The 16,952-nt window shown below is 44.1% G+C and overlaps 1 protein-coding gene across 1 annotated transcript in view; it reads right to left on the reverse strand.

The window, feature by feature from the left end:
- Window positions 1–16,952, reverse strand: part of LAMA1 (laminin subunit alpha 1) — a 291,968-nt gene that overhangs the window by 2,061 nt on the left and 272,955 nt on the right. Inside the window, exons 61-62 of the mRNA XM_073550937.1 lie at window positions 16,466–16,599; window positions 13,465–13,687 (exon numbers count right to left, since the gene is read on the reverse strand). Of these exons, the coding sequence (XP_073407038.1) occupies window positions 13,465–13,687; window positions 16,466–16,599 (357 nt within the window). The remainder of the gene's footprint in view (window positions 1–13,464; window positions 13,688–16,465; window positions 16,600–16,952) is intronic.

The raw sequence follows: 16,952 nt of genomic DNA on the forward strand, positions 1-16,952 counted from the left end.
CCAATGCCCGCTAGAGAGCTAGCCCAGGAGAGGCAAACATAACGGTCTATTAGTAAAGTGCTGCGTGCATACCTCGTGATGAGAAGAGAACCCCGACACGCGTTTCATGTCAGCTTCCTCGGGGGGTTATGTGAAAGTAGAGAGAGGCGGCCATTATATAGTTCGTGTGAGCGCCGCTGTCAGAACGCAGTATAGCGGCGCTTCCGGTGCTGAAGCCGAGAGCCGGAAGTCAAGGAGTCGGCGTCCTACGTCACAGGGCTGGCCAGCCAGTGACGCATCAGCTGGGAGGCAAGGCCTGCAGCGCTGCATAGACACGTATCTATGGCAACCAGCAGACAGCCGAGCCACAGGAAACGCTCTTAAAGATTTGCTTGTACATAGTCACCACAGGAAACCCACTACTGATAATTTTGGGTCAAAGGGTCCCAAATGGGGATTTTTTCCCTGTAGGGATTGTGCGGCATGTGCTAATCTTGAACGTTGTTCATCCTTTTTTTCTGGGGATGGTTCAAGAAAATTTCAAATTATACAGCACATCATCTGTAGTACCGAGGGCGTAATTTATCACGCATCCTGTCCCTGTGGACTTGTCTACATTGGGCTTACTTCACGTCAATTACGCATCAGAGTACGTGAGCATGTCTGTGATATCATCAAGGCTGGGGATGTCGCCGACATGTCCACTTTAAAACCCATACCTCGACACTTCAAGAGTGTACATTCATGTGATGCTAAACTCTTGAGGGTCAAAGGGATAGATAGGGTTTACATGGATGGTCGGGGGGGGTGATTGGAAGAAAAGTCTCTCTCAACTTGAAGCCAAGTGGATCATGAGGGTCGACTTTGTACGACCTAAAGGCCTTAATGAGGTCTTGAGTTTTGCTCCTTTTTTATAAAAAATACCTTTTTTGGTTTTTATTTTATTATGTTTGTTTTTTTGTTTTAGCTTTCTTTGTTGTGTACCCTATTTATGTCTTTTAGGCTATGAGTCCGTGTTGTCTTTTTAGTCACCATCTTCATTGGTCTCCTGATCCCTGGGAGGAGGCATTCATTGCTGAATATTTATGCCGTTTGAAGAACTTCATATTATGGATGAAAGAATAATTTCCCTATGCCACCTTTACGTAATACAATATTATTGTTGATTTTTATTTCTGAATGGGACTGGGGGTATCTATTAATCCATTCTGAGATACCTGATTGTGGCATAATAGGGGTTACTATTATATTGGCTGTGTTTGTATGCATTTTTATGATATATGTATATTTATTTATATTTATGTATGCATTGCATGGGTATATTTTGTCTCTATGTTCTCTATGTTTTTTGCCCCTTTCTCCATCTTTCTCCAACTTTCATACATCGCCCTTGTTGTTATGCCTCTTCTTTCCATTTTATGGATAGTTAATAATTATTACATTGTACATCTTTTGAAGAATTTTATGTATTTTGACTTCAATACATATTTTTATCTTGGGACTTTAAGTGACAGCTAGCATGTGACACACTGTGTGGCTTATTGTTGGCGGAGGCGATTTGGATAGACAGAGACTCTCCAGGCTGCATACTGTTTTCTTCTGCGGTGAGCGCTTCCTGTGGCTCGGCTGTCTACTGGTTGCCATGGATACGTGTCTATGCAGCGCCGCAGGCCTTGCCTCCCAGCTGACGCATCGCTGGCTAGCCAGCCCTGTGATGTAGGACGCCGACTCCTTGGCTTCCGGCTCTTGGCTTCAGCACTGGAAGCACCGTTATACCGTGTTCTGACAGGGGAGCTCACATGGACTATATAATGGTCGCCTCTCTCTGCTTTCACATAACCCCCCCCGAGGAAGCAGATGTGAAACGCGTGTCGGGGTTCTGTTCTCATCGCCATGTATGCACAAAGCACTTTACTAATAGACCGTTATGTTTGCCTCTCCTGGGCTCTCTCTCTAGCGGGCATTGGCATAATTATTTGTGCACTATTTGTACCTCATATGTATATATTGGCTTGTATACTCACCACGGACTTCCCTTAAGATATTTATCATTATACTATTGGGGGATATACCTCACTGGAGGCTGCAACTTTGGTCATTACCCCTATTCTTTCAGGAGTTCTGGGTTGCCATATGAGACATATACAGTCATATGTAAAAGTTTGGGCACCCCTATTAATGTTAACCTTTTTTCTTTATAACAATTTTGGTTTTTGCAACAGGTATTTCAGTTTCATATATCTAATAACTGATGGACTCAGTTATATTTCTGGATTCAAATGAGGTTTATTGTACTAACAGAAAATGTGCAATCTGCATTTAAACAAAATTTGACCGGTGCAAAAGTATGGGCACCCTTATCATTTTCTTGATTTGAACACTCCTAACTACTTTTTACTGACTTACTGAAGCACTAAATTGGTTTTGTAACCTCTTTGAGCTTTGAACTTCATAGCCAGGTGTATCAAATCATGAGAAAAGGTATTTAAAGTGGCCACTTGCAAGTAGTTCTCCTATTTGATTCTCCTATGAAGAGTGGCATCATGGGCTCCTCAAAACAACTCTCAAATGATCTGAAAACAAAGATTATTCAACATAGCTTTTCAGGGGAAGGATACAAAAAGTTGTCTCAGAGATTTAACCAGTCAGTTTCCACTGTGAGGAACATAGTAAGGAAATGGAAGAACACAGGTACAGTTCTTGTTAAGCCCAGAAGTGGCAGGCCAAGAAAAATATCAGAAAGGCAGAGAAGAAGAATGGTGAGAACAGTCAAGGACAAGCCACAGACCACCTCCAAAGACCGGCAGCATCATCTTACTGCAGATGGTGTCACTGTGCATCGGTCAACAATACAGCGCACTTTGCACAAGGAGAAGCTGTATGGGAGAGTGATGCGAAAGAAGCCGTTTGTGCAAGCACGCCACAAACAGAGTCGCCTGAGGTATGCAAAAGCACATTTGGACAAGCCAGTTACATTTTGGAAGAAGGTCCTGTGGACTGATGAAACAAAGATTGAGTTGTTTGGTCATACAAAAAGGCGTTATGCATGCGCTGTATTGTTGACCGATGCACAGTGACACCATCTGCAGCAAGATGATGCTGCAGGTCTTTGGAGGTGGTCTGTGGATTGTCCTTGACTGTTCTCACCATTCTTCTTCTCTGCCTTTCTGATATTTTTCTTGGCCTGCCACTTCTGGGCTTAGCAAGAACTGTACCTGTGTTCTTCCATTTCCTTACTATGTTCCTCACAGTGGAAACTGACTGGTTAAATCTCTGAGACAACTTTTTGTATCCTTCCCCTGAAAAGCTATGTTGAATAATCTTTGTTTTCAGATCATTTGAGAGTTGTTTTGAGGAGCCCATGATGCCACTCTTCATAGGAGAATCAAATAGGAGAACTACTTGCAAGTGGCCACCTTAAATACCTTTTCTCATGATTTGCTACACCTGGCTATGAAGTTCAAAGCTCAATGAGGTTACAAAACCAATTTAGTGCTTCAGGAAGTCAGTAAAAAGTAGTTAGGAGTGTTCAAATCAAGAAAATGATAAGGGTGCCCATACTTTTGCACCGGTTAAATTTTGTTTAAATGCAGATTGCACATTTTCTGTTAGTACAATAAACCTCATTTGAATCCAGAAATATAACTGAGTCCATCAGTTATTAGATATATGAAACTGAAATACCTGTTGCAAAAACCAAAATTGTTATAAAGAAAAAAGGTTAACATTAATAGGGGTGCCCAAACTTTTACATATGACTGTATATATTTTTCTGTGCACGTTTGCTAGGGAAGTTCATTGGGCATATGCACTATAAAAATATGCTTACAGCACTTTGCTAAGAGAGGGTTATGTTTACTGCCATTTGGGCTATCTTCTAAGTGGGCTTTGGTGCAATTATTTGTGTATTGAATGCATATTATGTACAATTACTATTATGTATATTTACCCCTGTTTTCTTAAATGACATTTGCCACCTTATTATTAGAGGACATACCGCTTTGGGGTTTGTATTCTGTCTATATATTCCCCTTTATAGGGGTTTTTGGTGCTTGCCACATGGCATATATGTTCCTGTGCACTTCTGCTAGAGGATTTCTATTGGTATATGTATTATATTATGCATATGTATAATTTAATTTTCATAGCACAAACTTGAGTGTATTATACTTGGCGTTGACACACCTGTTTGTTTCTTCTCTTTTTGTCATCTTTTAATTATGGGCATTAATAAAATGTAAATATTTACGTTCATTGATATGTGCTTTTTCCTTCCGTTTTTTTTTCTTTTTGGATTTGCATGATAATATGGAAGGGCGATTTATTTAGACCTCTTTTTGGGATTCATCGCTCATCACTAATTAGCACCATTGCCCCATTGTATTATTGTGTAAAAACTAGCATTGTACATTTACTGAGAATGAAACTATCATATCAAGTCAAAAAGAAATAGGATACAGCACAACCTGAACTCAAAACCTCAAATAGGATGAGCTTAAACAGATCAAATCAGTCCAAAGTTACAAGAGTTGGATAATTTCTGTGATATATGTCATAAATCGCTGACTGCAAATATTGATTCACTTTGACAGGTACAATCTATATAAAACCCATTAAAGAAATTATATTACAAATTCGTATGATGGGGTTCAATAGCTATTCCTTGCACTGAATATGCAGCTTCTTCACAGGGGTGTATTACAACTGTCATCATGCAGCCGAAGGCTGTAATAAGTGAATTTTCAGTCATTTTCTGATTAATGTTGATTCTGCCCCAACTGTCAAAATGTAGCGGTTGTGCCGCTTGTGTAGAGCACAGGGGCTCCTTTCATTATTGCACAGTTGTATTTAATTAAAGTTCCCAATACCAGTATGACCATGGATGTTCAGGCTTGAATAGACCAGAACTATAGCTCTCAACTAGCACTTGAAGTGATGGAGCAATAGGGCATAATGCTGCATCTACTCCCTCTTCAGTCTTTTTGTTCCTGTAAGGTTAAGTGCTAAGCTACTCTACAGCTTATGAACATGGGCTACATGGATGAGTTGCTTCTCTCCATAAAGCAGCAAATCTTATGCTGGATGGCTTCACATCAACTTCAACTGGTCATTAATGTAAGTGGCTATGCTTGGAACTTTGTGGATGAACTATGCATGGGTAAAGTAACTCACCATCCCTCATAACGCACGTCTTGAAATTAATTGCGCCACTTCTTCAACTAATATAACCACTTGAAGAAGGTGGTGGCCATGGTCACGTGATTGGACATTTTAACAATTTTCATGAGGCATGATGGAACTACTAGTGCTTCTGTCAGTCACTGTTTTATGCTGCATTTTTGCAGCGTGCAAACTGGAGCTTGGGTTACTTTGGAATATGCAGCTGCTGATTAAACAGTAGCTGAAGATCAATGCATGTTGCCTACTGAAAGCTTTTGAAGAAGCTACTAAATTTGTCAGTAGAGAGAACTGTGGCATCATTGCTGTCATCCCCCTTATAATTATATTGGAAAAACACTCATAAGGATGCAACAAGGGATGGAGAAAAAACAGCAATAATTACATGTTCATCATTGCCCTGGGGCTGTTGGGAGCCCTCGAGGTCAAGATCACAGTTACACGATGCGGCTTCATGCTCAATTGCTTGGGGTCAGGCAGGTGTATCATTAGTATTAAGAAAAGAGATGACTATTGGATAGCCATTTTTTTTAAACTGCTGCTTTAAAATCAAAATGAGGGATTTTTTTCTGTCTTCTGAAAGGCAGTCAAAATTTTCACACAATGAGGAAAAGCTGTGTTCCGTGTTTAGCAAAGCTTTTACTCAACAGATGCACATCTGACCCATATACCCCTCTCCACTACCTGTAGAGCCAACAGTCCATCTCCTGTTCTAGCAGACAAAAGTTTTATCAGTTGCTATGCTAATTTGATGTACATCAGCAAAAAGTTATGCACTGCCTCAATAGACTGATTCAGTCATACCAGCAACCTATGGACTTCTGTATCAGCGAATTGGATCAGTGGCAAGAACAGTCTCAGTTGGCCAAATGGTACTGTCTTGTCCAGCCTCCAGTAAACTGTCATAGAGGGTTTTCAATGCAGCAGGAGGCTTTGTGACCCCAAAGTAGACCAGACTGTGTTCCCCATGTGCTGACTTCTCCCATCTGTGCTCTCTTCTTTGACCTGTCTACCTCATGTGCTATCCCCCTTGTCTGCTATCTCTCTCCTTCCTGTGCTGTGTCCTCCCCTCATGTGCTGTCCCGTTTGAGCTGTCTCCGCCCTGTGCTGTCTCACTCACCCCTGTGTGCTTTCTCTCACCCCCTACAGTGTGTGGCATATACAGTGTGTGTGGTGTGTACGGCGTATATAATGTGTGTGTTTGTGGTGCGATGGTGTTCCGCTGGTAGTACCGCGCAAGAGGCTGATACCACCAGTAGTTTCTATATTGAGACACCCATCACTTGGGTGTCCCAATATGGCGGTCGGTGAACTTCCGCCGCTTGCAATTCTGGGATCCGGAGACATCTGGACGGAACAGGATGTGAAGACATTACAAGATAAGTATATATTAGATTGTGCAGCTTCTACAGTGTGATATTGCCAAGCTGTTGGTTACTTCCTATTACTAGGAAGGCAGAAAAAATACAGAGTCCAGAACTTCTTAAAAATAGTGTTGTCACGTCGCTGTCAGACTCAGGGCCTGTTGTTCCGGCTTCAGCCACTAGGAGGCGCCGGACTGGCACGTCGCCGTCAGACTCAGGGCCTGCTGTTCCAGCTCCGGCCACTAGGAGGTGCCGGACTGACACTTCGCCGCCAGACTCGGGGCTTGCTGTTCCGGTCTCAGTCACTAGGAGGCGCCGGGCCGTCACGTCGCCGTCAGACTCGGGGAAGGCTATTCCTGCCTCGACCACTGGGAGGCGCCGTGGTTCACCTCAGGGTGAGGGTGGTGACAGAGAATAGGCCCCTGCGCAGGCATCTGGTGGCTGCAGGCTCCGCCCCTCTGTCAATCATGTAGGGCTTACTGCATGTCCGTCTGGCCTGGTCTTGGGGGCGGTCCTGGTTACATCATCAGTCTGGGAACCTGTGAGGGATGACCTGATCCCTCAAATACCTTTGGACTGGTCTTGCAAGCCGCTGGATATATTCTTGGTTCCCCTGCGTGCTACTGTGTAATTTGCTATAGTTAAACTCTGACCTCAGCCTGGATTTCTGACTATTCTGTTGCCTGCCATTTTTGTACCTCTGCCTCTATTCTGATATTTTGACGCTGACCTTTGCTTGGATTCCCGACCCTCCTTCTGCCTGCTGATTTTGTACCTTGCTGACCTCCTGGTTTTACTGACCCTGGCCTGGACTTTTGACTCTCCTTCTGTCTGCTGATTTCGTACCTCTGCTGCCCTCCGGCCTCCGACTCCTGCCTCCTGACTTTGATTACGGGTTTTAGTTTTGACCCCTTGGCGGCCGTCCTGCTCTGGTCCACTGCTCCTTTAAACAGCTACCCCCTGGGTCTTGCTACAATTCCAGATCCCTATATAGGGGTTAAGGGTCTCGGGGTTACTCGGGGTGCTGTTCCTACTGCAGCCCAGATAAGCAGACGGCCGTCACATTATATCCGGCCACAAAAACTGCTTTCTGTGATATGTCCATCATATATAAAAGCAGTCTCCTGAATTTTTTTTTCTCCTTCTCCTGACTGAGCTGATATTTGGCCTGAACACCTGTTGCAGTGCACAGCCTGGAAGAGCATTCTCATTCACAAGCATGCTGCTGTCTGGAGTCTTCAGGGAGAAAGCTGAACGTCAGAGATCCACATTCCTGGAGCATCGGCCTCTGGGCAGCTTTGGTCGTGCTGGCCCAGAGGCTCAAGTATTGCCCGCAAATGCGGCTAAACTTTTGTTACCCGTCTCGCTCTCGTTTTCTAATAAATCTCTGTGTATGAAGGCCTATGTGGATTGTGGTTCCGCGGGCAACTTTATGGATTTTTTGCTTGCAAGGAATCTTGGTGTACGTTTGCTAAGACTTAATGCCCCTATTCAAACCACTGCGATTAATGGTACATCTATTATCCATGGTGGAGTAGAATTTGTTACTACAGAAATTGCTATGTCAGTGGGGGCATTACACACAGAACATATGTTGTTTTTTGTTATTCACAATTTATCACATCCAGTTGTGTTAGGCATGCCATGGCTGCACCAGCATAATCCGGTTATTGACTGGCACCTAGGGGATATCGTGCGCTGGAGTCCACAATGTCAAAACCACTGTATGTCACTGTCAGTGAGCCAAATTAAACTTAAAACACCCTTTATACCATACGTATTCAGGGACTATGAAGATGTCTTTTCCATAGTGGAGTCTGAGAAATTACCTCCTCATGGAGAATATGATTGTCCTATAGACTTGGTTCCAGGTGCCCGTCTCCCTAAGGGGAGAATATTTAACCTCTCTGGTCCAGAACGTGTAGCCATGAATGATTACATAGCAGACAGCTTGCAAAAAGGTTTTATTAGACCCTCCACTTCACCTGTAGGAGCTGGGTTTTTCTTTGTGGAAAAAAAAAGATGGTGGACTCAGACCATGCATATATTATCAAAAGCTGAACGCTATTACTGTAAAGAATCAGTACCCGCTTCCACTCATCTCTGATCTTTTTAACCAGCTACTGGGAGCCCGTTGGTTCACTAAACTTGATCTCTGGGGAGCTTACAATCTTGTTCGCATAAGAGATGGAGATGAGTGGAAAACCACGTTTAACACACCTCTTGGTCATTTTGAGTATCTTGTGATGCCATTTGGGTTAAGTAATGCACCTGCCGTGTTCCAACACTTTGTGAAAGATATCTTCAGGGATATCTGTGGGGTATATGTAGTGATTTATCTAGATGACATCCTGATCTACTCCGCTGATGTTCTTACACACGCACAACATGTCCATTCTGTGCTCCAAAGACTTAGAGAGCATTCTCTATTTGCCAAGCTGGAAAAGTGTGTTTTTATGGCTGAGGAGGTACAATTTTTGGGGTACATGATTTCTGCTAAGGGGTTTCGCATGGATCCTGCCAAGATCCGACCCATTAGAGAATGGGTGCAACCCAAAACTCTAAAAGCGCTGCAGCGATTCTTGGGATTTACAAATTATTACCGTAAATTCATCAAAGGCTTCTCTGAGATCGCCAAACCGCTCACGGATCTGACCCGGAAGGGGGCAGACGTGGTTAATTGGAAGCCTGAGGCACTTCAGGCATTTTCTGTTTTAAAAGATTGTTTTTCTGCCAACCCAATATTAATTCAGCCTGATCTAGACCGCCCCTTTGTGGTAGAGGTTGATGCCTCTGAGGTTGGAGTAGGGGCAGTGCTTTCCCAAGGCACTGCCTCCCTCACTCAACTCCGTCCATGTGCCTTCTTTTCCCGAAAATTCTCTCCTACTGAGAAAAATTATGATATAGGGAATCGGGAATTGTTGGCCATAAAGTGGGCCTTCGAAGAATGGCGCCACTTCCTCAAAGGTGCTAAACACAAGGTTACAGTGATCACGGATCACAAGAACCTGACCTACTTGGAGTCAGCTAAAAGATTGAATCCTAGGCAGGCTAGGTGGGCTTTGTTCTTCTCAAGGTTTAACTTTGTGATCACGTTTCGTCCAGAGACTAAAAATGTAAGGGCTGATGCCCTCTCTCGGAGTTTCTGCCCTTCACAGGCTGAGGACTCGGAACCAGTTCCAAAACTGGCCAATGGGATCGTGGTGTCGGCCGTGTCTCTGGACCTTCTGGAGGAGATCCGTAGGTCCTCAGAGCCAGTCCTGGACACGACGCCCTCCCAGAAACTGTTCGTTCCAGCCCCGTTTCGTCTACAAGTTCTGAAGGAGTCACATGACTCTGTCCTGGCAGGCCATCCTGGTGTTAATAATACTGCCAGACTAGTGACCAGGAACTTTTGGTGGCCGACGGTCATGAAGGACTGTAAAGATTACGTTTTAGCTTGCGAAACTTGTGCGCGTGGTAAGTCTCCCCATAATCGGCCTGCCGGCTGGCTCCAGTCTTTGCCCACCCCAGAGAGTCCATGGACCCACATCTCCATGGACTTCATTACTGACCTGCCACCCTCAGAAGGGAAGTCATGTATCTGGGTGGTGGTGGACAGGTTCAGTAAGCAGTGCCATTTTGTTCCCTTCTCTGGACTACCTAATTCAGAAACCTTAAGTAAATTGTTCATCATTCATGTAATACGACTGCACGGCGCTCCGGTGAATATCGTGTCCGACCAAGGTACCCAGTTCGTTTCTAAATTCTGGAAGGCATTCTGCAAACGCATTGGCGTTGAATTATCTTTCTCCTCCGCTTACCACCCTGAGACTAATGGACAAACTGAGCGTGCCAACCAAGCCCTAGAGCAGTATCTTCGCTGCTATGTCTCGGAACACCAATCCGATTGGGTGGAACATCTCCCGTTAGCCGAATTTGCCCTAAATAACCTATACCAAGAATCCATCAAAACCACCCCATTCTTCTGCAATTATGGTTTACACCCATGGTTTGGTTCATTTTCTGCTAAGATGTCGGAGCTCCCGGGGGTAGAGAAATCCATACATCACTTAAAGACCATCTGGTTGGAGGTGAACTCAAACTTGAAAGGCTCCCAGGTCAGACAGGCTTCGGCCGCAAATAAACGGCGGTCCAAGGGGCCACATTTGGGAGTTGGGGACAAAGTTTGGCTGTCTACCAAAAACATTAAGCTTAAGGTACCATCTGCCAAACTGGGCCCCAGATTTATTGGTCCCTATGAAATATTAGAGGTAATTAACCCGGTAGCCTTTCGTTTAAAGCTCCCTCAGTCTTTCAAAATACCCAATGTTTTCCACAAATCCCTCCTCAAGATGTACCGCTCCCCAATTCATCCCGTCCAGTCCCCTCCTCCTCCTCCAGTTTTGGTCAAGGGTGCCTTGGAGTACGAAGTCCAGGGTATCCTTGATTCCCCTTTGGTGAGAAAGTCCGTGCAATATTTGGTGCATTGGAAGGGCTATGGTCCAGAGGAGAGGTCCTGGGTCCCCGCTGATGACATCCATGCCAAGGGGTTAATTAGACGGTTTCACCTCCTTCATCCTGACAAACCAGGTTTTGAGGGTCCGGAGGCCCCTCTTGGAAGGGGGGGTACTGTCACGTCGCTGTCAGACTCAGGGCCTGCTGTTCCGGCTTTGGCCACTAGGAGGCGCCGGACTGGCACGTCGCCGCAAGACTCAGGGCCTGCTGTTCTGGCTCCGGCCACTAGGAGGCGCCAGACTGACACTTCGCCGCCAGACTCGGGGCTTGCTGTTCCGGTCTCGGTCACTAGGAGTCGCCGGGCCGTCATGTCGCCGTCAGACTCGGGGATGGCTGTTCCTGCCTCGACCACTGGGAGGCGCCGTGGTTCGCCTCAGGGTGAGGGTGGTGACAGAGAAGAGGCCCCTGCGCAGGCATCTGGTGACTGCAGGCTCCGCCCCTCTGTCAATCATGTAGGGCTTACTGCATGTCCGTCTGGCCTGGTCTTGGGGGCGGTCCTGGTTACATCATCAGTCCGGGAACCTGTGAGGGATGACCTGATCCCTCAAATACCTTGGGACTGGTCTTGCAAGCCGCCGGATATATTCTTGGTTCCCCTGCGTGCTACTGTGCAATTTGCTATAGTTAAACTCTGACCTCAGCCTGGATTTCTGACCATTCTATTGCCTGCCGTTTTTGTACCTCTGCCTCTATTCTGATATTTTGACGCTGACCTTTGCTTGGATTCCCGACTCTCCTTCTGCCTGCTGATTTTGTACCTTGCTGACCTCCTGGTTTTACTGACCCTGGCCTGGACTTTTGACTCTCCTTCTGTCTGCTGATTTCGTACCTCTGCTGCCCTCCGGCCTCCGACTCCTGCCTCCTGACTTTGATTACGGGTTTTAGCTTTGACCCCTTGGCGGCCGTCCTGCTCTGGTCCACTGCTCCTCAAAACAGCTACCCCCTGGGCCTTGCTACAATTCCAGATCCCTGTATAGGGATTAATGGTCTCGGGGTTACTCAGGGTGCTGTTCCTACTGCAGCCCAGATTCGCAGACGGCCGTCACAAGTGTTTAGTTGGTGCAAATTAAAAATGTCCAAAAGATATCATGAGAGACAAAGAAGGTATCCACCACTAGGAAAGGGGGGTGCAACAGGCAAGCGCATTTTGGAAAAAATTCCTTAATCAACGTTTTCCTGTAGCACCCCCCTTTCCTAGTGGTGGACACTTTCTTTGTGTCTCATGATATCTTTTGGACATTTTTAATTTGTACTAATTAAACATTATTTTTAAGAAGTTCTGGACGCTGGATTTTTTCTGCTTTCCTTGCATGTTTCCTGTGTTGGACTTCTAAGATGGGTGAGCTGACTCTTTCTTATATACTTTTTACTTCCTATTACTATCCATTTACCCATTGAGTTCACTTACACATTACTAAGACTCTGTGTAAAAGAGCTTGAAAGGGTTTTAATACATTCCTTGGAGGCCGCACAATCACACATCTTTTCCAGGCAATTGGAGGTTTTGCAGTATTGCAATTTGATGCAAGTTACATTTTTCTGAAAAATTAATCAAAGCTGACAAATTTGAATTTCAAAAGATTTGATCATCTCTAAAAGTTAAGCTTATGCTCTACTGTACTTTGTTTATATATTCCAAAAACAGCTTACATGTACATAATGTATGAATTAATAGTCTTGAGATGCAAAAAAAAAATCACAATGTGAACTTTTCTTAAATTTCATAGACCAGAAGTGTGAACTTAATTTAACTACAATGACCTTTAAATAAGTGTCATGGGCTACTCAACTCTACTGGGACTCAATACCCTAAAAAGATGTGTATTAGTAAATCATGCCCATCCCTTGTGGTTGCCAAAAATTCCAGATCTGATCTGTGCATGTAAGCATAACAAGAAGGGTGCACACTGTTAACACTGTGAGATATATAACTAAAGCCCCCGTTACACTTAGCGATATCGCTAGCAATATCGCTGTAACGTCACCGATTTTGTGAAGCAGCAGCGATATTGCTAGCGATATCGCTACATGTGATACTTCCCTCCGACCGGCTCCCCCGCTGCTTGTCGCTGGTCGTGCGAAAAGGTCCTGGATCATTTCTCGTCAGGCGCTTCCTGCTGGGCTTCCTGTGGCGCCAACGAGCGACGCGTGGACGCGGGCGGGAGGATGTCAGGATCGCCGCGTCTGACAGGTAAGCAGCGACCCCCGACCCCAGCGATGTCGCTGGTGAGATCTGCCTGTTTGGCAGCTCACTAGCGACCACTTAGCGATGCACCAGCGATCCATATCGTTGTCGGGATCGCTGGTGCATCGCTAAGTGTAACGGTACCCTAATAGAACATAAGATAAGCTATTATCTGTGAACAGATATGAACTCTAGCAGCTTACTTAAAGCTGGAAACATTATCTGTGTGAATTTTAAACCCATTTGGTAAATATATCTTACCTGGATAACCTCCAACATATATGGGATTGTTTGTGTCTGCAGAGGTTGACTGCACATGAGGACTCTCGACCTGCACTGTGTTTCCATCAACAGTAAGGATGATTTTGTGCTTAACCTTATTGGCCTGAATTTGGTGCCATTTTCCATCACATAATGAGCCGGAGTCTTCTCGTTTGTAAACTGCTGTTATTCTGGCAGCTCCATTGTTTACATGGAATAAAACCTGTCGCACATGAAACACACTCAGAATGAAATCAACTGCTCTATACTTCTCCATCATGTAATAATTTTACTAAGCAATACATCTGAATTAGGCCTCTTTCACACTTCAGTCTTTAGACATCAGTCAAAATCCGCCTTTTTTTGAAAATAAAGGATCCTTTTTTTTAGTGGAATCCGTTTTTTTCTCCTTGACTTGCATTAGGGACAGATTGCAACGGATGGCCATCCGTTGCATCCGTCATTTGATGGATCCGTCGGAACATTTTTTTGTCTGCGTTGAAAAGACGGCTGGTGACCTATGGGCGGCGGATCCGTCACTGATGGAATTCAGGGACGGATTCCATTTTTTTAAACTGAGCATGCCCGGAAGAATTACCATTTATTTAATTTAACCCCAAAAGCTGTTCTAGCATAGAAAATTCTCATTCCCTCTCTCCCTATTCCTTTAAATTCTGAAAGCTGCAGTGATCCGATCCATCAGTTTTTTGGCAAACTTCACAGAATTCGTTTTTTCACACTTTGACGGATTTTGACTGACGCCAAAAAACTGAAGTGTGAAAAAGGCCTTAATTTCATTGTAGGTTGATACTTTTCTAATATCTTTATACTATACTATTTTCACCTCTGTAGTTCCTTTTCATTGTGAGAACCCTGCGCTTGTACCCAGTCGATAAATGGCACATGGGAGTATTAATTCTCAAAAAGAAAATTTGAGATGTGGAACAAGCGAAAAGCATTCAGTGTTCTATTTAAAGCACAATCATCATTTTTATTTCAGAAATTATTATTAGTACGCATAAAAGTAAGAAAAATTGTAATATATCTTATCTGCTTCTTTCTCCTCCAGGATGTCACAGTCCTGTTAAGGTCGACATGCAGCCACCACTGAGCAAGGACTCACCCACACTGCAGAGGGGCCCGGGGTCAAACACGGCCGGACAGTTCAGGCAAACAGGACCTGGAGAAGCTAAAGTCAGTGAGCAGTGAAGGACCTACGGTCATGTGACTGCAAGGGGGTGGGGCTTAGCGTCCTGCTGTCAGAGATAGGCAGAACACTAATACAGGAATTCTCAAAGTCAGACAAACCGGGTCATACACAGAAATAAAAGTAAAGTACCAGGGATGAGACAGAACGGAGAGTCGGGGCCAGGCAGTGGTCAAAGCCAAACAGACATAGAAGGTACCAAGCAGAATCCAACAAGCAGCATCCAGAGAACAGACCGAGTCGTAGACAAAGTATCAGATAAACAAGAACACAGCACAAACACACTCAGGGGTCACCACACTATGCCAAGGGCGAAAGTATAACTGACAGGGACAGGAGCTTCCTGAGGCTATAAGAAGCCTTTCCCAGAACCAGGGAGAGGCCACAATCATAAGCCCCAGGTGTGCAGGTAAGCCTGCACTGGGATCACAACCTTTAACCCCAGCAATGCCAGTCATCAGCACTGGTTCCAGACATTACCCCCACATGTGCGAGTCAAACCCACACTGAGATCATGACACAGGACTGATCTTTCATTTTCAAACTTCTCAATTCAAGGATAAAATCTGTATTCAGTGAAGACAGATTGTTACATTACCGAGATAGAATCTTATAAATTCCAACTGTCATCTCTTATGTAGAAGGGAGGTATGAAGAAAAAGGAGGTGCTAGAGGCAGAGCTTCTCCTTCTTCACCTCTGTAATGAACCGCTTCAATAGTAAATGCCATTTTCTATCTCAGTTATGTAACATTTCATTTTCACTCACCAAAGTGTAAGGTTCACGATCTTTGGTAGCCACTGAGGGTCCAGACAGGCACAAGTTTTTCTTTGTCAAACAGGCAAAGTTTATTGAACATCATAAATTTTCATTTTTTAAATGAAACAAATAGCCTTTCGAAAATAACAGAAGAAACAAAGTCCTTTTCCAAGCTGAAGGCAAAACAATCTCAGAGTCTTTAACAGACAGCAGTTCTGGTCTTACTTCAAGCTTAGTCGGCTCACAGTTGCTGGTTACGCACCAGCCCCAACTCCACACACGGACACAACTGAGGCAGCTCAGCTGTCTTAAGTAAACCCTTCAAATCCTGGAGTAGAAATATGGGAGTGGCTGGTCCCACCCATCTCTTCTTGACGCTCCTAATACTCATACCCAAAAATCTGGTCCCATTAAAAACCTTCACAGCAACCTATCATTGCTGGAACTCACATCACTGAGGCTAACCACCTTGGTAACACATTCTTCTCACCCATGACCTGTCCAGCTGCTCTCTTACAACAAGTTTTAACCTTAAATTGAGAATGTTGAGATCAGTCCCGGAGGAGAAAGAATCATATCTCTTAGATAAGATATATTACGTTTCTTATTTTTCATGTGAACCGTCTATTTATACAAATTAAAACATCAGTTATGGACCAAGGACACATATGGACATGATTGTGAAGATTCAGATTATTATCATATAGCATATCTAGATATATATTCAAAGTGTGTGATAGAAACAATGATCCTATCTGTGGTGACAAGAGAATGTAATATTTTATTATATGGAAAAAGTCAGAACAGAAACGTTCCAAGTAGGACAACATAGTAAAACTTGTAATGGGGCTGCGCTTACATATGGCCACTTTCAGCAGAAAGTTTTGAACATGAAAGGCTTATAATTTTCAGTCAGAACAAAGTGAAGCAACCTCTTCTTCCACCCAGTCTCCTCCTAAATCGCTCTCCTATTTTCATCTTCCTGCTCTCATTATACACATAAGTAGAATATGTTACAACAAAAATGTAAACTCACCCTGCCGTTTACAATTTCCAGGCCAATGGCATCAACCTTAGCACTACTGATTCCTAAGAGGACTCCATTCAATGCACTGGTACGGAATTCTAGTGTTATGTTCACATCTGATCGCACTTTGTAACCTTCCTTTACTACAAAAGTAAGAAAAGGTAAACACATTTATCTCATTAATTACCATACTATCTTTACATTTACTCCTACTTAAAGGAGTCCATGTATATACATAAACAGAGAGAGGAGGTTTGTATATATATATATATATATATATATACACTCACTGGCCACTTTATTAGGTACACCTGTCCAACTGTGTGTTAAGACTTAATTTCTAATCAGCCAATCACATGGCGGCAACTCAGTGCATTTAGGCATGTAGACATGGTCAAGACAATCTCCTGCAGTTCAAACCGAGCATCAGTATGGGGAAGAAAGGTGATTTGAGTGCCTTTGAACGTGGCATGATTGTTGGTGCCAGAAGGGCTTT

The sequence above is a fragment of the Dendrobates tinctorius genome, unplaced genomic scaffold, assembly GCF_039654945.1.
Source record: "Dendrobates tinctorius isolate UK_male_01 unplaced genomic scaffold, ASM3965494v1 ptg000171l, whole genome shotgun sequence".
In the NCBI taxonomy this organism is placed as follows: Eukaryota; Metazoa; Chordata; class Amphibia; order Anura; family Dendrobatidae; genus Dendrobates; species Dendrobates tinctorius.